Here is a 24,011-nt window from a genome sequence, read left to right as displayed (position 1 = left end):
TAGTAGTTGCAGGGCCTCAGGTATGTTGGTAGCCATGTGTTGTGTTGTGTTCGTTGTTACAATGAGGCGGAAGGGGAAGCCCCATCGGTATTTGATCCCTGCTTGTTGGAGACGCTGGGTGCATGGGCGCAGGCTTTTCCTCCGGTTTAGGGTATCCTGAGATAGGTCCTGTAAGGCCAGAATGGGGGTTTCTCCATATCGAAGGTTGCTTGAGTTTCTGAGTTGGTGCCATATTTCTTCCTTCTTTCGGTAGCGTGTGAAACATACAATGATGTCTCTCGGGGGGGCGCTGGGTTTTGGCATAGGTTTTAGGGCTCTGTGAGCCCTCTCCAAGTCCTCTGCCTCAAGTTTCAGGCTTGGGATTGTGTTTTTCAGCCAGCGTATAATTAGGTCTGCTGGGCTTTTCTCCTCTGTTTTTTCAGGAAAGTTGCGGAAGCGGATGTTACAACGTCTATTGCGGTCTTCAAGGTCGGCTTGCTTAATTTTCATCTCGTTGTGTTCTGCTTCCATTTGGTTTACCAGTTCGTCCAGTTTCTTGTTCACACGTGCGTTCTCCTCCCGGTATTGTTCTATTATTCTTTCTTGCATTTGGTTCTTGTTCTCTAGAGCTTCCACTTTGGAGGTTAGATTGTTGATTAGTACCTGCATGGGAGCCATTGTGGCCTTCAGTGCTTCTTCTAATCGTGCTTCCATTTCCCTCAGATCTCGTTTCGTTATTGGGTGGTCATCATCTTGAAGGGGAGCTACCATCTTAGCATTGTTTGCCATCTCCCTGGTTGGTGTCATCTCGGTCTCCCTGATGGTTTTGGTTTGAGGTTGGCTTGGCGTCCTCTTGGGGTTGGGCGTGTGGTGGTTAGGAGTTGTGGCAGTGGTGATTCCTGGGTATTGTTGGGTTGCTGAGCTGATCAGGCTTTGTTGGCTGGTGGCTTTTACAGAGCGTTTCGATTAGGTGGTCATTTGTGTCACTTCTAGCCTGTGTTTTAAGAACTTCTCTAGGGCTTCTGTAGATGCCTCAGCGGTGCCGCCGAGGCGGGGGGGGGGCAGGTAAGTAGAGATGGGTATACTAACGGACAGACAGTTCATATAAAGGGAAGGGGGTTAGCAGGTAGAGATGCAAGAGATTAGAGGGTATATGTTTAATTTTCCTCCATTTTTAATTACTTTCCCACAAGCAAAAAATAACAACAATAACCAGGGGGAAATATTATTCTTAAGAAAAACAAATCAAACAAAACCATGCAGTTATTTTTTGTTCTCCAAATGGGTATATGGAGGAAATTTTTGTTTTAAAAGAGAGTGGTGGTCGTAGCTGGGGGCGAAAGATTCCCCCCTCAGGAGCAGGCGAACAAGAGCTTTAAAAAGAGAAAGAAAAGAAGAATAATTGTATGGCTCTGCTCTGTCTTTTAAAAAATAATAATAATATGTCCCCCCAACCACCGCCACCACTCTCCGTCTGCAGAAAAGCAACCAAAAATGTACGGGTAAAAGATAAAAATGAGAATTAAAGGTAAAAAAAAAAAAAAAGGGGGGGGTGTCTTTAAATAAAGCTTTTTATTTTTATTTTTTTTTTAAATGAGTAAAGTATAGGTAAAAGAGGGTAGGTAAAAGAGAGTGGAAAGTCTGGGGCGGAGTGGCAGTCCCAGGAAATGGCCTGTGATGGTTCAGGGCTGTTTTCTGGGTACTGCCATTTTAAATCTTAAGAGGGGGGTTTGAGGTGGAAATAAAATGAGGTTTAAATTGAGGATGTGTGTGTGGAAAAGTGTGTCTTTAAATAGTGAGTAGAAAAGATAGAAATAAAAGTAAAGATTCAAATAAAGGGTGGCTGCAGCAGCAGTGGCCCCTCTTTTAAAAAGAAAAGTGGTAAAAGTAGGTATATGGGGGGGAGGGATAAGAAAGATGTATATATATATTTTCTTTAAAGGGAGGGAGGGAGGGGGAGGAAAGGGTTAAAAAAGGGGGTGTTAAAAAAAAGGGGGGGGAGGTTGTTTTTTCTTTTCTGTGGTCTCCTTTGTTATGCAGCTTCTCTGTGTTCTCCTTGCCGCTGGAGCTCCCGGTAGGGCTCAGCCACGTGCGTTTTTGTTTTTTTTTTTCCTTCCTCCCCGAAGCCTATTTTGCCTTCACCGTGCTCACCTACCTCTCCTCTGCTTTCCCGTCGGCAGAGATGGGGGCAGCAACGGTAAATTTGGGGCTCCTTTTTCTTTCTTTCTTCTTCTTCCTCTCTCTCCCTTTCTTTCTCCCTCTTTGCGTTAGTTCCACTGTCCTCCGGGTTTTGGAGCTCCTCTCGGCTGTTGGGGGGGGGGTCGGGTGCCTTTCCGGCTCAATCAAGGTCGTGGGGGGGTGTTTTGGCTCCTTTGATAGATGCCCGGGCACCCCCAATTCCTCTCCGTTGGCAGTGCTGGCAGCAGCAGTTCTGGGGGGTCCGGGAATCGGTCACCAGAGCCTTTTACTCTGGCTGGCTTCAGGAGCTCTTTTCTTCTGCTGCTGCCGCCATGCTGCCTCGCCGGAAGTCCCCTCAGGCCACTCCATTTAACTGTGAACTGTGTTAGGTGCAAACTAGCCCGCTGATTCTATGTACCTGCCCAGATGTTAATACATTCACCAAAGGCTCAGCTCTGGCATTCTGACCTTCTGCGGAAAAAAAGGTCTCTGGTTGACAAAAATAGGGTCTTTCTTGTGGCAGCATCTCAATTGTGGATCTGGCTCCCCTTATCAGTCTTTGATGTCACTTAGGTACCAGGTAGATACGGTTTTGTCATTGATAGGCTCTGTTGATGTCTGAAGCTGATGCTGCTTTTTCTGTTTGTTATCTTTGTTCTTGTATTTTTTAAACTGTATTTTATAGCCTACCTTGAAGATACATTTTTTAATAATTCTCAGTAAAAGGGTTTTAAATGAGTAAGGTAGCCTATAATTGGTTACCAAAAAGCATTATGAGCTTGCAACTATATTTTGCAGAACTACATTTCAAATTATATGCAGGGGGCTAATGTTTTTGCAACATGATTGTGTTGGGATATTTTTTTTCCTCTGGTAAAGTGTTTTTTTTTAATGAGAATCAGATACTGAATGCAAATGAGAAATTAATTGGTTTTCTTGCAATAATGTTTGGCTTATGAACTGTTGAACATAAAAATAATGAGTTTCAAAAGCCTGCTGATGTGGAGTGGGGTTTCTTCCACTGTTCATGGAAACACAGCAAACTTTGCATGCAGAATAATGGTATTTCCCGTCCTCATTGCCATGCAGTAAACGTAAAAATCCCAGAGGATGAATCCCAGTTGATCTGCATAATTGGAAACATAATTTATCTGTAGAGAAGAAATCTTAATACCTGTATGTTTAAATGAAACTCCAGGGTTAAAAATGTAGATGTAGTCGATCTTATTCACAGATGAGCCGTTAGTTATGCCCAATATAATCTCTGCTCAGTGCAGTACTTAACAATTATTGTCATAAATCAGTTGAGTTTTGAAACATTTGTTTAAGGCTTTGCTCTAGAAATCTGGAGTCGCCAGTTGTCCTTGTTCCCAGTAAAATATTTTGTGATAATCTTTATTAGTAGTAATAGATTTTTTTGAGGCTTTGTTTTTAATTACTTAATTTAGTACTATCTGAAAGAATCTGTGCTTTAAAAATGTTGTTATTACATCAGATTACCCAGCGGACAATGCTGTTGTCCCTGTTGCAGCCTAGAACTATTTCTGTACATCTCTCAGGTATTCGCTAAGTGCCTTATAAATTCATAAACTCAATGTTTGGAGTCAGGCAGCAGCGGCATTCACATGCAACACTAAGCCAGGGGGTAGCCAACATGGCGTCCTCCAAGTGCTGTTAGACTACAGCTCCCATCATAGCCAATGATTGGGGATGGGAGTTGTTGTCCAACAACATCTGGAAGGACCACTTTGCCTACCCCTGCATCTCGCCATGAGGCTGGTTTATGAAGCTGTAATGTGCTTGGTCTGTTTAGTGGTGCACACCGCCCAAACACTCCTCCCTCTTTGCTCCTCCCTTCATGTGAGAGGGTAAATAAACCATGAAGTGGGCTACCTTAACAGTCCACCTGAACCTAGGATATTAGTTTGTTTTACCATAATAAACCACAATAGCAGGTCAGTCTGAAATCAAGGGTTGTTTTCAGCTTAGTTGTCATGGTTTATGACTGTGAAGCCAGTCACAATCCAGGGTTCAGATTGCATAATGCTATGCCCACCTTTTTGTGGTTTGTTTATCTGCTTGCACCCATGCACAGAAAGGCTTAATAAACCAAGGTTTGTGTCTGCACTGTACGAAAATGCAGTTGTCTCTGGCCTCTGTCTCTAAATGCACTTATTAACAACTTGACCTCGCAAGATTATGACAGGGAATGAGATAAGGGGAACGACCATAGACCTACTTTCGTCACACCCAGTAGGACTTTTGATATCCCAACCCCAACATCCTTCAACCAGCAGATCCCAGTGACATTTCACAAACTGATTCTGTAGATTTGTCATGCATTATGGGGGTGGGGTGCTGCTTAAGAAACAACAACCCAAAGTTTCCTTGGGTGTGGGGAACTAGTTATGAATTCTGTTGATCCCAGCCAAAGACACGCTTAAAGCTCAGCACAAGGTAAAAAATAAAATTAAATCAATGAATAAAGTGACTGTAGCATAACAGACACAAATAAATAAGAATTATGTTTGTCTCGATAAGCAAGGTTGCTTACATGGTTTTGGTGTAAATGTTGAGGTGGGGATAGATTGCAAACTCTTTGCAGACTAATTTCTGCAGAAAACAATTACAGAACTATATTTTGAAACCTGGGGACAGAAAGTCAGAATTGCCCAATTATTATTTCCTTCACACACTAACAGCCTAAATGCTGTAATGCTTGAAAATAAGTGTTTTAAAATAATTGTTTTTCAGGTGAGTGTTACTTAATGCAGAATGAAAATTCTTCAATTTAATATAGTTTATAAGATTATATTTTATGTTTCAAAGATTAAAATGCATTAGCTTTATTATTATTTTCAATGTAATTACATTTCAGGTTTCCACAAATAAGCAGAATATGAAATATTTTTGTAATCTGTTTTTATGAAATATACAGTCCTTCATTTCACAGTCCAGGAGTGTGAATGTACAGAATCCAGAAATATACTTTAGGCTAGGCCTAGGGGCATATAAAGAGAGGGTGTGTGATTTTTTTAAAAAGCTTTTGAATAGGTGACCCCTGTGTCGCATGGCAGGTTTTTTGAAAACTCCCCCAAAGCCATTTATGTACTTATAAATCCTGGAAATAAATTAATATCCTGCCCTTTGCCAGTAAAGCTCTCACAACAGCTATCAAACAAATAATTTAGAACCTTCATAGAATAAAATAATGCTATAAAATCACAAAGTAAACGTTTTACAATCTCAAAACAGCATCAGCTTAAAAAACAAAACAGCAGGTGATAACATTATTCAGTTGTATTTTAGAATTCACCGAATGCCTGGTCTTCCAGGTAGCATTGCTATAGGAGAAATACAGGTCAAAGTCATTACACTCTGCATCCTGGCCAGATCAAGAGGCTGCACTGCCAACTCCAGCACAGTTGCCCCTGTCACAAGCACTGTTTGATGGCCATACATTTGAGGATGGGGTACAAGCCAACCAGATTCCCTGACATCATAATTCCAGATTGGATCTATATTAAAAGCAGCCCTCCACATTGAACCGTGGGCTAACAAGGCTGCAGATCTTATTTGCTGTCGGTCTGTTCGGCGCTCAGTACAAAGGGACCCTCAATACAAAACTAAATGCACACAAAAAACCCCCAAAAACCCAAAGATGTAACCATATCCAATTTAAGCATCAGCATTGAGCTGGGATTGGCCAATGGAATCATAGAATTGTAAAGTTGGAAGGGACCCTGAGGAAGTAATGCATTAACCTGGAATTCAGTTTAAAGAAGCTGAGTGGTAGACTATCTCTTTTGCATGTGGAAGGTCCCAGGTTCAGTCCCCAGCATCACCAGTATAAGGCTGGGAGCAAACCTGGTTTGTCGTACTCGAGAGCCACTGCCAGTCAAAGTAGACAGTATGGATGGGTCTTACTCAGTGTAAGGCAGCTTCCTGTGTTCCTAAACTGACCTGATTGCCTTTCTGCAAGGCAGACTGGGCTCTCACAGTAGAGATGGGTGGGGAAAGAGAGAGAGAAAGAGTGCAACACCCATTTCTCCATCAAAAAAGAAGCATTGCAGTTGCCGGCTCTTAGTTTGATAGCAGAAACACCAGTAGTGTGTTACTATAGTCTTTTTGTATCTCTCTCCTTGTGACCCAAGGTAGAGCTGAAATCCAAGATGGATACCACCTACTTCAAGGCTGCTGTGCAATACAAGTACATTTCTGGGTTGCTGTCATAGCTTTCCCCAAAGCTGGTACCAGTTGTGTGATTTGTGCTAGATGTTTTAGGCAGCCACTTACCGGGGGGGGGGCAATATCCTTTCTTCTTTCTCCTCTCCCCCTTTTTCAGAAAACAAACAGAACAAACCAATCTCATCCTAAAAGTGAGGAAAAGGCAACATGCATTACAGTAGACAGAGCATGCTTCTCTCTCTATAAACACCTTTTTTTAAAAAAAAAACTCACCAAACCTTTTAGACATTTAAATTATCATCTTTGTGTTAGCTCTTTGTAGCTTGACTTGTGCTTTTGTTTTTTTTAACAAATCCTCACATTTATTCCTCCCACACAGCAAATAGCTAAACACATGTTTTGTTTTATTGCTACACTGCCCAACATCAGAGCCATTGTGTTGTTGGCTGGTTTTAAGAAAAACAAACCCAATCTCCATTTTGTTTTGGAGATGGTTATTATTACAGTCCTATTGCTTTGTGGCTTTTTGTGTGTGTACACTTTCCTTAAAACAAATTTATTTTAATGTAGAAGGTTGATGGTATATTGCTTAATCAAGGTAAACTCTAAGCGATTTCCTTAAAATAAGAAAATCTTAATAAAATCAACAGAATTTGCAATCTATAGTTTGTAAGAACAATTATGCATAGTAAAATTACATGTCAGGGCATGCTTGCCTAATCATAAAAGCTTTTAGCAAGCTTCAAAAACAATGAACTTTCTCCTCCGCATTCTCTTCCCACTGCTCTTTTTCCACAACATAATACTGTCTATAACATTAGTGTCTCCATCAGATGCAACTGATCTTTAGAAAGGACTCTGTGAACTGAAAACAGTTGTACTTCTGTATGTATGTACTTTTGTTACTCAAGAAAATCTTTATTAAAGAAAGGACTTTTATTTAGTGCAGGTAACTTCAACTTTTTTGGACCCACTTTTAACCCAAAGATGCATTTGGGGACCCATTTCTTAATATTTTACTAAATATTTGCATAGTGATGGTGCTCTTGTTACAACCCACCTTGGATCAGGCTGCAGACCCCCACTAGTGGGTCCCAACCCACCAGTTGAAGACCAGTATATTTGTACAAGGACCTCTTCTTGCCCGGCAGAGCTTCCCCTCCCTCTCCTCTTCCTATTCCCCCCACCCCGAATCTGCTCCAGAGGGTTAGAGAAACCCAGATAATAGATTAGAGGAGGGCACAGGAGGAGGAGAGACTGGGGTTGCATAAGAAGAAGAAGAAGAAGTTGTTTTTATTAATACCCTGCCCTCCCCAGCCAAGACCGGGCTCAGGGTGGCTAACAACCAATAATAAAAACAAGTTGATTAAAATAAAATTTATAAGCAAAAGTCCTAATTGGGTGACTTCTTTGGATTCAACTATGTACAGCGAAGCCACCTACTTTCTGTTCATACGTGGTTGAGCTTCTGTTGGTTTCTACTATTGTGCTGCTTCCTGACATCCGTGTTTTTTAAAGTAATAGGGAGTAGAGAACCTCACCTCTGACGTGGTGCAGAAAAATGATTTGTAAGTGTCTCTATACCACACATAGAAATAGAAATAAGGGGATATGTGTCTGAACCTTTCCAAGACTAACTCTAAAACCTCTTCGGTACAAAATAAGGCAGCTAGTGTATTGGTAGAGACCAGCTGTATGGAACACATTTCCTCAATATCAATATCATGCTGGGTCCTTCCAGGCGCAATTGAACCTTATAGCTCTTTGCACCTAATGCAGCAGCAGGCAAAAGGTAGATCAGGATCCAGCTAAGAAATCTCTGGATGATTTGCAGTTGATCAGCAAGCACGTCTAGTTTCTTAGTAGCAATGGCAGAATCTTTCTCATTTCTGGCCTTGTGCTAATTGCTTACCTCTCAATCTGTGAAGCCCACCTTTAGAATAATAGTATTGACTTGTTTGCTTTGGCCCAGGCAGGCATCTGTGCAGCTCCACTGAGCAGTTTTAAAATAGATGTTCACTGATCTTTGTGCACATTTGTACATGCAGCTTATCCCAGTTTAGGGCTTGTTTCTACAGTAGGTATTTGAATCCAGCTGTTTAGTGTTGTAACAAATAAAATGGTTACATGTATAAAAACAGTGGAAACAATTGCTTATATAAAAATCATTTTAAACACAGTTTTAATGAGTTCAGATCCAATACAGATACAGTGGTACCTCGGGTTACATACGCTTCAGGTTACAGACTCCGCTAACCCAGAAATAGTGCTTCAGGTTAAGAACTTTGCTTCAGGATGAGAACAGAAATTGTGCTCCGGCGGCGTGGCCCCATTAGCTAAAGTGGTGCTTCAGGTTAAGTATGGACCTCCGGAACGAATTAAGTACCTAACCCGAGGTACCACTGTACCAACTTGTATGGTTTTGTTAATGTATATTTTTTTATTCAAAATATGGTAAGCTGCTTTGGGAATTTCTCTTTAGAAAGTTGAAATAAAAGATCTCTACATAATTTATTTTATTCAAACAATTTATATACTGCTTGACTACAGTTGTCCCTAAGCAGTATGCCACATTGTGCTGGTTGGGGCTGATAGGTACAACAACACATGGAAAGCATCATGTTGGCAAAGAATGGGCAAAGGTTTCAACCTCAGTCCCTGGGGAGACACACCTTCAGATTACCCCTCAGCCATGACGCTTACTTAGTCACTCTGTCTCTCAGCTTAGCCTACCTCACAGGGTTGTTGTGAGCATGAAATAGGAGAGGGGCTGTGTGCTACCTCGAGTTCTTGGGGCAATAGACAGGATATAAATGTAATAGATAAAAATAAATTCTGGGCTTGCTTGCAAAGAATCGGAGAGCTGCACTAGGTGTGAGCGGTGCGTGTGTTTTCAATTTCCCCTTCCCTCCGTGTGTTTGTATTTATTTATATAAAAGTTTATTTATAAATCATTTAATATTTTGAAATCTCTAAGTGGTTCTTTGAATCATGCATCTTTTTATTTGTATACATCCTTTCCGTAGTCAAAACCATGCTCATGGCAGCTTACAACATGAAAAATATTGCATAATTACGAACATAACAAACGTAGTGATAAACAATAAATGAGACATCGAAAAGTAAACCAACAAGCTGAAGCAAGTTCCACATAAATCATAATAAGATCTAAGATAATAATAACAGCAACAACTTCCTCCAACAAGTCCCCAATCCAAGAGTCTGTTCGGCAGCCTCAGCTTTTGTAACTGGAGTCACTCAGGGTCCCCCTGTCCCAGGCCTGGAACAGTGTTCTGGCCAAACAACACCTTATTTTAATCTTAATTTCATTTAATTTGTAGATCATCTTGTCAACATTTGTTGTTTGTTCTAAAGTTGTTTTCTCTCTCTTTAGTTTTAGAATTTGAATCAGCCATGAAACTTGTAAGCATTAGTCACCTGGTACAGAGTTGGTAGAAGTTTTAATTGTAAATACACAATTCTCATAAAAAGCAGTTTTAGTTCTTGTTACTGTTCAGTACTGTTTAGTTTTTGTTACTGTTCAGACAGAAAGAAATCTCAGAATTCAATTTAGCTCACAAACTACAGCCTGTTAAATAAAATGTGGCTGGCTTTTAAATTCCTGTTCTGAATGCTTCAGCACCGGACACCTTGAAATAAGCAGGATTTTTTGCTCATTGGACAATTCAGATTTAATTTCTGTAGAGTTTAGCTAAGAGACTAAAAAGTTGTATTTCCAGCCACTTAGTTGCACAACCACAAAATGCATACTGAATAAAATTTACTGCCAAGAGTAGTGTGATGGCCATTAGCTCAGTTGGTTGGAGTGTGGTGCTGATAATTCCAAGGTTGCAGGTTTGGTTCCGTGTATGGGACTTGATCCTCAAGATGGCTTCCAACTCTACAGTTCTATGATTCTATGTCTGGATAGCTTAGGTGGCTTTGAGAAAAGAATTAGATGAATTAATGGAGGATAGAGCTACCTACAGCTATTAGCCAAGATAGCTAGGAAGTGCCCTGTTCAGAACCAATACAGCTCTGGATACCAGATGCTGGGAAGAAGAAAAAAGGGGGGGAGTCTATCCCATTTATCCCTGCTTATAACCTTCCCAGAGCTAGATGAACCTCTAGCAAGGTTTTATTTTTGTAACTAGACAATGGATGATTTGGATGTAATAGCAAAACTGTTGTCTGGCCATCAACTCTAAGCCTTTAGCTTGCATGCTCCCTTTTCCCTTCCCTCTCCTTTTTCTGGGTACTCTAATTCCTTCCCTGACTTCTGATTTTGAACCAACTATAGTTTGCTGTCATATCTGAATTGGCAAACTATGGACGGTCTTTAGCTTTCAGATCAGAATTCGATGCTGATGCAAATCCTGGTAGGGAGAGGGCAGGAGAAAGCCATCATTTCCTGTGTTGGATGTGGCAGACCACTGTTTTCTTGAAACCATAAGTGGGGAGGAAATTGCAGAGCACAAGCTCAAGCGTGATTTGGAATTGCATGTGAACTGACTTGAAGTGTGTTCATTTGTTTCAATGAAACCTGGGAGCCACAGTACGCCTAACAGGAGTGAGTGTGCTGATCGAAAATGTTATACAGCAGGGATGACAAACCTGTGGCCCTACCAATGTTGGGTTCTGCTACCTGTCAGCCGCAGCCATCATAGCCAATGGTCAGGGATGATGAGAGTTACAGCCCAGCAATATCTAAAGGGCCACACATTCCCTGCCCCAATCTAGAGAATACGTATATTCTGGGAACCTTTCTGCAAGATATACATACATGTATTATTTTATATTTAGGATTAATTGTACCTAGGCTGAATTAAATACTCAAGCAAAATGTAAACAATACATTTCTTGGTCTCCTGTTGACCTTGTCCTTTATTTTATCTTTACAGATTTGTTTCTTACTACATTAGCACCTTCCGATGAAATCCAGTTTGAAATATGGGTTAATCAGGTAAAGAAGTTTATATGTAAATGTTTTAGGATAGATATATTTTTTTAAAAAATGTATAAAAGCATGCGCAGAAAAAATAGATAAAAATAAAAGCATGCTTAGGGCCTGTTAAATGAAGAGGTTGTCTGATCATACTGATTTCAAGGATAAATAGTTGTCATTATAGTAAATATAACTTCAGCGCATTCAAACTTCAAAGATTGCTTGGAGGCAATGTTTTACTCAGCATCCCTGCCTCTGCAGGATTTTAGCATGACTGCCAATTAAACCAATCAGTCTGCCCTAATGTGTGCGTTAACAGGGCTCCTGTAGTGATGTCATCTGTTGTATGAGATTACTGTCATTTAATTTGTCAGCATGATGGCTTACAGAGAAAAAGAAAAAGATTTCAACACAGTGCTCATACTTTGTTGCCTGTAGGCATTTGTCTAGGTTTAAACATGGCTGAAATTTCTTCCTTGGAGAAATGGCAGAAGATAGTTTGGTTATTTATCCAGGCTTCTTCCCAGTTGTTTAATTCCCAAGGAAGACATCCCAGTGCAATTTGGTGTGTTGCAAAATAGGAATCACCCATCTTAGGACAAGTGGCTAACCACAAAGTCGGTATAATTCTTACAATTCCTGCTGATCATGAAAGAAATTAAATATCAAGAGGAAGAAAGTCAACTCTGATGACAATCTCTTTTTTAAAAAATGCCCAGATACTTGAACATCATTTTTAAGGAGTGACATTTCAGGTTATTTCTGAGTTTGCCATTTAGAAAGGGTGGAGGGGGGTCACCTTTTTGTTTCAGAGAGATTTTTGTTTCGTGATCTGAAGGAATTGTAAGAATTATACTGACTTTGTGGTTATTCTGCAGAATAATCTGCTTCATATTTCCTAGTTCTCTGCAGACATTGGCATATTGTTTTTCAGTTTTTTGAAGATCTAACATAAATGTGTCCTCAGTGAACTTGAAGTGTTCTAGGAGTTCAACAGTGTTTAGAAGACAATTCAATTTTTCAGTTCTAATAATTTCCACATGACTAAAGTACATGAAAACACACTCCAAGTTAATGGGAGATTGCAGTTTAAAATCCAAATTGTTTTCAAAGCCACTCAAACATTATTATAATGGATTATTCACATTAATGATTCAGGTGTGTTGAAATAAAGTTGTTCAAAATTGGAACCAGCTTTGATGCACAATGACCCAGTTCAGATTATCTTGGTTTATTATGCCATGAATATGTGCAAGCCTCTTGCCAGTGCACAGAGCCTCTTTGCTTCTTCTTTCCTGGGGGCCACAATTAAACCAGGAAGTGTCTCATTAGCCACCGTTTCCCATTTTGTCTGAACTTGAAAACTATGATTAGGAACTTTGGATCAAGCCAAGATCCTACACAAATGCTTAGTTTCCTTTGTTCAGACGAAATGAAAAACTACGTAATTGGAACAAAAAAAATTCCTTCCAGTAGCACCTTAAAGACCAACTAAGTTAGTTCTTGGTATGAGCTTTCGTGTGCATGCACACTTCTTCAGATACACTGAAACAGAAGTTGCCAGATCCTTCTATATAGTGAGAAGGTGGGGAGGGGTATTACTCAGAAGGGTGGTGGGAATGGGTGATTGGCAGATAGCTGTGATGAGCCTGTTGACGACTCTTAACGACTGCAATAGGTCTTACAGGAAAAAGCAAAAAGCAATTTTTGGGACTACAACTCCCATCATCCCTAGCTAACAGGACCAGTGGTCATGGATGATGGGAATTGTAGTCCCAAAATAGCTGGAGGGCCGAGTTTGGGGATGCCTGCTATATAACATACCCTGCTGAACCCTGGGAATGAGATGGAACACAATGCAGTAATACGTAATTGGAGTCTTCCTAGTTTTATTACAGCTCATTGTGAAGTGGCTACATGTACAAGAGAAACAGGATCATCAACACCTCGTCAATGATTACAGCTTACCAGAAACCTCATCTGCTTGGAAGACCCTGCTTTAACGAATAGGAATTGTGCAAGGCTCCCTGAAATGTGACTTGTGCAGGACATGTTCCAGTGACAATACAGTCAAAAGTTTTATTTGCTAATTGTCATGTGCTGATTTCCTATTCAGCAATAAACTTCTATTTGCCATAACCAGGGGTCAACATTTTGGTCCAGAGGCAAGTAGCATAACTCTTAACTTCCATGTTGTGCTTTAAGGAACCACCTCTGACCCAGAGAAGAAGTCCCTGTTTGCGTTAAGAACACTGCATTGTGTTCCATCTCATTCCCAGGGTTCAGCAGGGTATGTTATATAGCAGGCATCCCCAAACTCGGCCCTCCAGCTATTTTGGGACTACAATTCCCATCATCCATGACCACTGGTCCTGTTAGCTAGGGATGATGGGAGTTGTAGTCCCAAAACAGCTGAAGGACCGAGTTTGGAGATGCCTGTTATATACTGTAGTCTCAGGTAGCTCATCTGAGCATCCCACACTACTAGTGATGTTTTTTTCCAGAAGCCATCTACTCAGGGTTTCCTCCTCTGATCACTACAGATCTTATTGCGGTGATTATTTGGAAGGAGGTGTGAATGAATATTCAGGAGGTGGCTATTCTGGTATAGTGTATGTGGTGTTCTCCTGCCACTACCCTTTTGGGTGGTGACCAAATGGCTCTAGTAGTTGAGAAAATGGATATTATAGGTAACATAATCCTTCTCCAGTGATTGCATCACTACAAAGAAGTTGGGAAAGTGCATTGTTAATTAGCACTGGAGCCATTTTTCAGACAGGTTTTCCCCAAATCAAAGTCATAATTAAAAATGATTTGCAAATCATCAGGTGTGACTATCCAAGTAAATGCTTGCATGGCCATTGTGCTGAAGGGTGGCATAAAGATCCATTAAACAAACAGAGTAAGACAGAATTATATTGGTTCCAGAAAAGTTCTGCTTTTCCCCCATGTGTTTATGCTGAGGTTTTCCCTACACTCACAGAGTTGTTTATAGATTACTTTGGGTAATATTTTGACTTTTTTATTTATCTCTTGACAGGATGGGAATTTTTCCAAAGCTACACATATGAAGAGGAAACCCAAAGATGTAAAAGTTGTTGGGCAATCAGTGTTCGCTGATTTTGGTGAGGTTCTTTTCTCCTTTTCAAAAATACTTGACATTTGCCAGTGCAGAGGGGTGGCACGACAAAGCACATACACAATAAGCTCTTTTGTTGACTTAACAAATGGATTTATAGTGCTGCTATTATTATTTTTTAAAAAAACACCTTTTCTACAAACCTAAGGCATTCATTTACAAGACTTTAACAGATAAACTGCCTATAAAACTCTGTCATGCATGAGAAACATTTAAATTAATTAAAGTAGCTTATAAAAAGATTGATGAAATGTGTTAACATTCTTAATAGTTATAATTGCCAGTTGTTTCACTAAGCTTTAGAACAAAGGGAATACGTAATTTATATGTAAATCTAGTTTAGAGCAGTCTTTGACCAGCAAAATGTACTTTTTAAGCAGTCACTTAGCTTTTGGGAATCATTGTGTATATTTTAAAAGCCTAAAATATAGTTGTTACTAATACATTAATCCGAAAGGTCTTTTTCTTTAACTCTAATTTTATTGATGACAGATAATTCTGTTTTTTTTTATTCTATCAATCCTAATTTAAACACGTAGGTTAATATAAATAATCTATATTTCTTTTTAAGTAGGGGCTTCTTGGGTAGAGCTTTTACATCCTCTGAGAGTTAACTTTTATAATATTTAGGTAACTGTCAGTGGCCATTCGTATAGTCCCTTGTGGGAAGTCAGAACCTCCAGTTGGCCACAAAGAGAGCTTCACAAAATTTTGCTCTTTTTATGCATTATGTAGGGGTGGTTTTTTGGGGGGTTGGGGTTGGGGTGTTTGTTTGTTTGTTTCAGTTAAATTTATAATCACTAAGGGTGTGCGCCAAAGTCAGGATTAGGTTCAGATCCTATTTGTGGGGGGAAGGCTGCTTCAGCTCAAGATCATTTTGGAGGAAACCCACCTCAACTCAGGTCCAAGTCAAAAAATCTTGCTTCAGAACATCCAAGGTTTCCTTCATTGACTAGAATGAGGAACCAAGCAAATCCCTTTCACACATATAACTGTGGTTGGCCTCTGGTGGGGTTGCTGAAGACATTTAACTGTGTTGACTACAACAGACAAAGCACAGGGCCATAGGATCCAATTTGTAGTTTTTTTCTCTTTTTTGCCATAGTGTTAACTTAGAATGCTCATTAAAACTCAAATAAGTATCTGCATGCAATTCCTCCCCCCTTGTCTTTTATTTTGAAAGAAAGAATACCCATGAGATTTGATTTGGGGGGAAGGGGGGGGGGGGAATCTAAACTCTCTTTTGTCCATGCTGCTTCAGTTTTACATTGTCCTGGTACAGAAAGCTGTTAATGATTCCCCCCAAAAGCAGATGGTGCTAAAAAATGCCATGAATACTAATAAGCATAAAGTATATGTCAGATACATTTATTTTGAAAGATGTAAGAAAGAGAAGTAATCTGGAATCGAATTTCATCTCTCCAAGTGTTATAGCTAACAGCAGTGGATAATATCACCAAAGGCTGCACTGTAATTTTAGAAATCTGCCATATTTCAAGGAAGTATGAATTAACTTGGATTTCAGGAAGTGTAGAAACAAACCTTTTGCAACGTATACTTTCTATATACAATGTGCCATTTGGAGTTCTACTTCTTGTTATCATTTTAAAGTAAGAATCCTAACAAAAATTTAACAGTTTCAGTGTTGCGAATAAATAAAATACTGAAAAAGAAGTGCAAAACTTCCTTCTCCTGAAAGCACTTATAGCTTTGAAGAGTTTTGTTACTTGGAATGCATTGAAAGATGTGTAGAGATTGCCAGGGGCAAGAGAGTCTGGAGACTAAAGACTGAAAATTTCTTATGCCTAAGAGTGCCTGTGGATAAGAATTCAGTTCAAAACAGGTTGGGTTTAATAAAGCAGAGACCTCCATTCTTTCAGTGCCTTTCTGCTTTTCCTTTTCTCTGTTAGACTCGCATACCCCAGCCTTACTAACTTTCTAACTGATGAAAGGATGTATCCGGTCCTCACTCAAACCCTGTTCATACATTTACCGTATTGGTCTGAATATAAGCCTCACTTTTTCCCCAAATTCCGACCGTGAAAAGTTAAAGTGCGGCTTATATTCGCGACCCTACGGTATGCAGCCAGGAGCGCAGGGCAAACAGTGCCAGGAGGGTGGTGAAATGGCGCCCGCCCTGCACATACTTCCCCATCCTTCTCCCCCAAGGCCAGGAAGGGAGAGAGCGAGGAAGGAGAAAGGCCACCGGCAATGCAGCGTGCCCCCCCCCCCAGTATGCAGCCAGAAGCAGCGAGGAAGGGAGCAGCTTATATTCGGGGGTTTTAATCCCCCCCCCCATTTTTGAAGTTATATTCGGGTGCAGCTTATGTTCGGGCCAATACGGTATTTTTACCTTGGTGGCCCTGCCCTCAGCCCCCACATGCTTAAAGATGCCGTCTGCAATGATTTTGTGCATGCACACCCAACCACATGCAGGCCTCTGTACTCGCAATCCCAGACTGTTTTCCAAGGTGCTAGATCACATGTACAGAAGCCTACATGTATTCAGATACACCTGCCTAGGCGCCTTGCAAATATCACCTTTGGAATATGTGGGAGTGGAAGCCTGATGAGTTACCTCCATATGTTCAGTTGTATCTGAATGAATCTAACAAGATATAGCAACAAAGATACTTTGGCTCGGATGGAGGGAATTATTATAAAAAGAAGTTTTGGTACTTTTTTTGTTTGTTTGGATGCTATACTATAATCTAGCAGGGAGACAAGGAGAATTTACAAACATTCTTAACTTTACAAATGGAAGATAAAAATCTTTTCTTCAGCGTATGTCCAAATAATATTTATGGAGCAATAAATCATCCTGCTCTGCTTTTATTTTATTCTGTGGAATGTAATGAAACGGAGAATGGAATAGAAAACGTTTTTAATAAATTCTTTAGAAGCAACAGAACATACATTTTTCTACTGTCTTCTTCAAAATGAATTCGATATAAAATTTGTAATTGTATTTTGAAGAGAGAGACATATACATTTGCAGCTTACGTCTCGTAGCCAATTGAGTATATGTACATTAATGCCATTTTAAAGCAACAGTTTTTCTACTACCATGAAACAATGTTTTTCCCTTGACTGAACTAAATTACATGCAGTTAAAAATAAAGTAAATTCAATGCAAAATATTTAGACTGATAATTCAGGCAGCATCTCTGCTTCGATATTCCCTGCCTGTTTTCTGTGTTGATTTTGTTTCGTGCTTGATTTTGAATTTGAATAAAATATAGGATATATTTGCATGCCAGGATCCATAAATGGTGTAGCATGGGCAGATACTGAATTGTTTTTCGCAGCTGTTGAGTGGGTAGTTGAGGGTAGTTGAACCAGACACCACCTAAGCTTGGGTCCCTTTTCCCACCCATGTTCACCATCTGCATAGAGTTTCTCTATGCAGCAGTAGAGTCATATTCATATTCATTCTGGATGTCAAGCACATTCACAAAAGCTGGCCCATGGCCATTTTTGCTTGAGCTACAACATGAAAAGCTTCTTTGGTACTGAAGCCAGCATGTAAGACATTTGAGTGGTCAAAGGTGCTTTCAAAGAGCATACATTTATGGCCTTTGAAATACACCCTTATCAAAGCTGATTGCTCTGTGCCCAGGAAACCCAGTTTTTCTCTCTGTCAGATTGAAGTCTTCGGTTTAGCTTGCTTGGTTTGTATAGTCCTGGTGGCAGTACTGCATTTGTGCACTCAAAGGACTTCTTAGGACAAAAGGTGAGACAAATGCATTTAGAGAGAATGGAACTAACACACAAGTTTCATGAAAGGAAAGCTAAGAAAGCGTCGTTAATAGATAACAGAGAGCTGGGCAGGATGCATGTGAAGCCTCACCCAGTCTCGATCTGGTCTTTTGTCCAACACATGATTCCTCCGTAACCATGAAATCCAAAAGCCTGGAATCATGTGGGAGTCAGTCTGCATGCATCTGGATTGGGCAAATGGCACGGGAGCTGGTGTAATGCTATAGCTGAGTGCCGGTCTTGACCCTGCCTCCCATCATGACTTTGACAACTTGGGACCAGGTTGACTATGGGAATATATTCCTCCATGTAAGCCTGACTGTTTCTAAAGCTCTGCATCTGAGGCTCTGGCAATTTCCCCTTCTGGCTGCAGTCCCTTCACCACATTGAGTGTCCCACCAGACAGTCCCCTGGCCTTCACGGGTGACTTGTTAGGCAGCACATAGCTATGACTGGAAGCCCTGCAAATCCCCAATATGTGGGTGCTCCTTTGGATCACAGGCATATTATTCATGCAGCAAGTCAAAATAACTTATCCCCATGAAGTTCTAACAGGAATCTGTGTAGTGTTGATGGGTAGCAGGGATTCTCTTATGAGGTTAATCAAGTCTGTAGCTTATATATCTGTAACATAGGGGGCAGAAAGCACCACAAGGTTATATCCAGGTATGGTCCTTCAATTTAGTTTAGCTTTATCCTGCCAAAGGCATAGTAAAAGGTAAAGGGACCCCTGACCGTTAGGTCTAGTCGCAGACGACTCTGGGGTTGCAGCGCTCATTTCGCTTTACTGGCCAAGGGAGCTGGCGTACAGCTTCCGGGTCATGTGGCCAGCATGACTAAGCCGCTTCTGGCAAATCAGAGCAGTGCACGGAAATGCCGTTTACCTTCCCGCCGGAGCGGTACCTATTTATCTACTTGCACTCTGACATGCGTTTGAACTGCAGGTTGGCAGGAGCAGGGACCGAGCAATGGGAGCTCACCCCATCATGGGGATTCGAACCGCCGACTTTCTGATCTGCAAGCCCTAGGATCTGTGGTTTAGACCACAGCGCCACCTGCGACCCTAAAGGCATAGTAGCAGTACAATATTCTGGTATCTCAACTGATGACAAATATGCAAATGTCGTTCAAATATAGTTGCTGAGGCTTTTATCCCATACCCACTTCCCTAGGAGTGAGCATCATTCTGCTCAGTGGGACTTTTCAGAGTAAATATGTACAGGTTTGTGTTGGTGATGCCTTAACAAAGCTGCCTCGAGTGCTGTAGAAGCAGGGGAAGAGATGTTCTAAATAAATAACTCTTAGGCTTCCTTGCATACATCATAAAAGCATTTATAACATGTTAGAGGTGGATGCAAAACATGCATTGATATATTTCAGCATCTGATATCTTATATTTGTGTCAGCTTTGAAGGGGTAAAATTAATCAGCTTGCTGCAGAAAAGAAGTCCTCAGTTGCCATAGATAAAACTGGATAGGTCACAGTGCCACAATTATCATTCACCTGACAGCGCTGCACCTCCATAATAGGATATAATTTTGCCGAGATGCGTTTTCCCTAAGGAGTGAGGGCTGCTCTTAGGGCTAAACGGGAAGCAGCAGCAGTGGCAGTTTTTTGTTTGTCATGTGGATCTGCCACAATCACCAGAAAAATGGGTGGAGGGGGCTGCTTTTTGGCAGCAAAAGCACAAAGACAGTGATTACAGAAATCACCAGTCCTTTCCATAGGAGAAAAGAACTGGGTGGTGAAGATGGAGCATACTATGTGTGGGGAGGAGGATAAACTTCAAGCAAGGGGGACCTATATGTTCCTTCCCTGTGCATTCCCTTTGCTTTTTAAATACCAGACCTCCAACACATTCTTTTCCAACAGAGTTGCAACAAAATCACATGGAAACTCACAGATCTGATGCCAGTCCATCTACTCTGCCCCTTAGTAGCATGGTCATTTACTCTGTGTGTATTTCCAGCTACCATCTGCAAAGCACTCAAGACAACACACGCAGAGCCCAGATGGAGCAGTTAGGATACACTGAGGTCAGTGGGGCTACTTAACGTGCATAGTTCCATCTCCTTTAATGTGGAATATTCGTCAAGAGTATTCTTTTTTTAAAAGGAAAGTCCCTGCTAGATGGGCCCCATTGCTGGTGGCATTATTTGCAGAGGCACCATGGACGTTCCCTTAAAACGTAAGGTCGGCTTTTCTGTCTACATTACCCTCACAAAGTCCTAGGTTGAAAGCAAAGCATTGTTTTTCTGGTTGTGAACATCTCCAAATCCAACTTCTGTGAGGAGTTGTGGCAAGGGGAAACAAATTTATGATTCATTCAGAAGTGGGGGCACATGCACCTCTGGAATTGCCAGAGGTGGCTTGTTGGTTGCTGTGGGTAGCAGGATATTGGAATAGATGGACCTTTAATCTGATCCCCCTGCCCTAGGGATGATCTTATGCCATTATCTCTAAACACTACGCCTGCTGCACTTGTGGCTCTTTTTTGGGACTTGGTGAAACTAAAGTTGCCCATTTCTTAAATTGTTTGGAGCAATTTAAGTTTCACGAAAGCCCCAAAAGACCTATTTTCTCCCCAGGAAATGACAGTGGGATTAAAGCCTCAGTATGTCAGGTCTTCCTTTCCACTACCCGCAACCCCCTCTGCAAAAAGCTGCTCCCTTTGTGATGTGAGCTCCTCTTCAAATAAAATTCATCTTTAATATCTGTATTGTTCATCTGCTACAATATTCCTCTTAATCAGTTTAATTTTCTTGTAAAAATTGGTTTTGAAGCAGCACTACAGCATTAAGAAAACTGGAAAATATTATTTCAGCCACTTCAGTTCAACAATGAGCATTAATAATGGGTAAATTAGAAATCTTCATCTATGAGTCATTTTCATTGAATTGCATTCTCTCCAGCGCATGCGAATGTCTAGAATATATTTACATGCAAAGTGGTTAGCGCTGGGATTGATTAAAATCATTTAATATAGTTGCCAGTATTTTCTAGAGATGGCTGCAATTTTGGAAGCATTCATCTCCTGGAAATGGATTTGGAAGCTCGATTTGGAACACTGATGTTGGGTATATCCCATCCCTTGTTTCAGTCTTTAAAAAAAATCTTCAGTTTCCTCCCTCTTTGGTGAGGTTTTGGAAGTGAATATATACTCGCAACTAACTCTGCATTAAAACAATCCCTTTTCATTTCCACTGATTCAGACTCTTACTGAAGGGAGAAAACTTGTAATAAAGGATCTCTACGTGCCTTTATGTTCCCATTACAAATAGGTTTTGCTCATTTCTGTTTGCTTATTTTTAGCCATAACACTTCATTTAAAAACTAAATAATCACTAAAGATGACTAGACGGTGGGTAAAACCAGGATCTGCTCCATAGGTTTCCTGCAGGGGAAAACACTGAAACATCTAGTCAAGGTTACAAATAGCTGGAGTGGGTGCATGATGCCGGTGTTTTTTCTTGATTCATAAATAAAAGCAGAAAATGCAACTCTCCTTTTGAATATTCAAGGTAACATTTAAGTCTGTGGGAAAGGCACAGTTGGCTTTTAATATGCTTTTATTCTGCTTAATTTGATTTAAATCGTTGTTTTAAAAGTGGAAGCAAGTATATGAAACACCATTTTAAGAATGCCCAGAATGTTTACATGAGTCAGAGTTTAAGGCTATATAATTTAGAAATGCTTTCTGCAGGATGTAAAATATACAGTGGTACCTCGGTTTTTGAACGCGGTCCATTCTGGAAGACCATTTGCGTTCTGAAACGTTCGAAAACTGAAAACTCAGTAGCCAACAGCTAGGCCTCAGGATCTTGCACTCAGCGGAAGCTGTGTGACATGTTCGACTTCTGAGGTGTGTTCAAAAACTGGAGCATTTACTTCCAGGTTTACGGCGTTTGAAAACTGAAACGTTCATCAACGGAGATGTTCGAAAACCGAGGTACCACTGTACTTAGACTTGTCGTTATTGTGAGGTTCATGTGTACAACTGCCTAGCTATCAGTCCTGGAAAGCCAAGAAAAATGTTGACCCAGTCATAGTCTTCATCACTATGACAAGATGTATTTCTACTTAAATAATCATATTTTGAAATGTGCACATAAAACTTATATACATTTTATGTAAATTGGTGTCCTTTTCTTGTATTTCCTCATTTTTGGCAATATGTCAGTAGACACCCTGGACTCTCTGCCTCAAATTTTTCTCCTAAAATTATTTGTGGTTATCACATCTTTTAGCTGGCCAAATCTTTAAATTGTTTTAGCATCTGCTAAAGTAATATTTTCATTAGGAAGCTCGGCAGGGGCTGCCTCGTCCTATTTTAATAAGTTGGCCAAGGTGGAGAGATTGTGTTACTGTAATTCCTTTCCCATCCCTGTCACCTCCTGCTGAGGTATTTACATCCCTAATTAAAAAGGACAAAGCCTTGGGAGGGTTTTATTTAAATTGAAAATTAATCTGAACAGTGACACAAAAGTTATCTCAGTAGGTGGCGGAACAGAAACAGAATGCTGGCTAATGCCCACAACACAAGTTTTGCCTGTCTTGAGAGCACAACACTGACCTCCTTGTGAAGTTGATTCTCAAATTATTTCTGCACGCCACCCCAGTCTCCAAGCAGTGTGAGATTCCAGGGGTTCCAGGCACTTGCCCAGGGTTCGTGTTTTCTCCTGGAAATGAAGCACAACAGAGACTGTGGTGACTTTATGGCATATGGTTTATTTAAACATACAGTGGTACCTTGGGTTACAGACTCTGCTAACCCAGAAATAGTACCTTGGGTTAAGAACTTTGCTTCAGGATGAGAACAGAAATCACGCGGTGGCAGTGGGAGGCCCCATTAGCTAAAGTGGTACCTCAGGTTAAGAACAGACCCCCAGAACGAATTAAGTTCTTAACCCGAGGTACCACTGTATATATAACCTGAGCCTACGAAGGAGGGGTTCACAACACCCATGCCCCAAAAGGGTCTTGTTTCTCCCATAGCCACAGCCTTGGGTTGACAGCAGAAATCGGCCATGGCGCTCTCTCTGCCTGTCCAGTCTGCAGCTTTTTCTCGAGCTTCTAGATCACATGACAGCAAACTCTGCTCCTTGCTGCTTTCCTTCTTGGTGACATCACACACCGCCCTACAATAAACTCTGGCTTTAATTATAGAGGGAGGGAGCCCTATCCATGTGCCGTATTGCACCGAGCTTCTAATCCTTTGTTCTCTTAATGGCCCATCCCCTGGGCGATCACCTGATGAGGAAACTAGCCTAGCTTTTAAACATTTGCTGGATCCAGGAATTAGAGGAGTATGGCACCCACAAATTCATAACACTTAGGTAACAAAAGTGCAGGCTCAAAACACCATTTTAGTGTGCATTTACAGGCAATGAGGCATCTGTAGTATTGGGGGGGGCTTTAATTGCTGTATTAAAAGTCTCTCCTATAGATGAATAATTCTCATAACTACTCATAATGGAATCAGTTTATCACGTAGTAAAGGAAATGTATACTTTGGGGTGTTTATAAGTTCCTGGCAGTTTCCATTTAATTAAAGGTTATTTTAATAGCAGGACTATAGAAGCAGTTTCACCCGGCCCATTGTTCTTGCTGGCAAAGAGCCCAAACCGAAAGCCTTTTCCCTGACATCTAGTTTGCTGTGTGTAGCAAGTCCCCACCACCACCACATACACACCACTAATCACGAACCGTCCATTTTTGTTTTTACAGACAAAAAGTCTGTAGTAATGTGAGTCTCCCACCTTGGTAGATTGAAATGGTTTGGCCTTGATCTTGTCAAAGGCTCTTTGTGAGAATAAGGCCAT

The 24,011-nt window shown here is 40.8% G+C and overlaps 1 protein-coding gene across 1 annotated transcript in view; it reads left to right on the top strand.

The window, feature by feature from the left end:
- ITFG1 (integrin alpha FG-GAP repeat containing 1) overlaps nucleotides 1-24,011 on the top strand; it is a 119,711-nt gene that overhangs the window by 25,339 nt on the left and 70,361 nt on the right. Inside the window, exons 7-8 of the mRNA XM_028740229.2 lie at nucleotides 11,247-11,308; nucleotides 14,331-14,415. Coding sequence (XP_028596062.1) covers nucleotides 11,247-11,308; nucleotides 14,331-14,415 — 147 coding nt within the window. The remainder of the gene's footprint in view (nucleotides 1-11,246; nucleotides 11,309-14,330; nucleotides 14,416-24,011) is intronic.

The sequence above is a fragment of the Podarcis muralis genome, chromosome 7 (genome assembly GCF_964188315.1).
Source record: "Podarcis muralis chromosome 7, rPodMur119.hap1.1, whole genome shotgun sequence".
Classification (NCBI taxonomy): Eukaryota; Metazoa; Chordata; class Lepidosauria; order Squamata; family Lacertidae; genus Podarcis; species Podarcis muralis.
The sequence above is the reverse complement of the archived record's forward strand: the minus strand, read 5'-3'. Positions and strand labels throughout refer to the sequence as shown.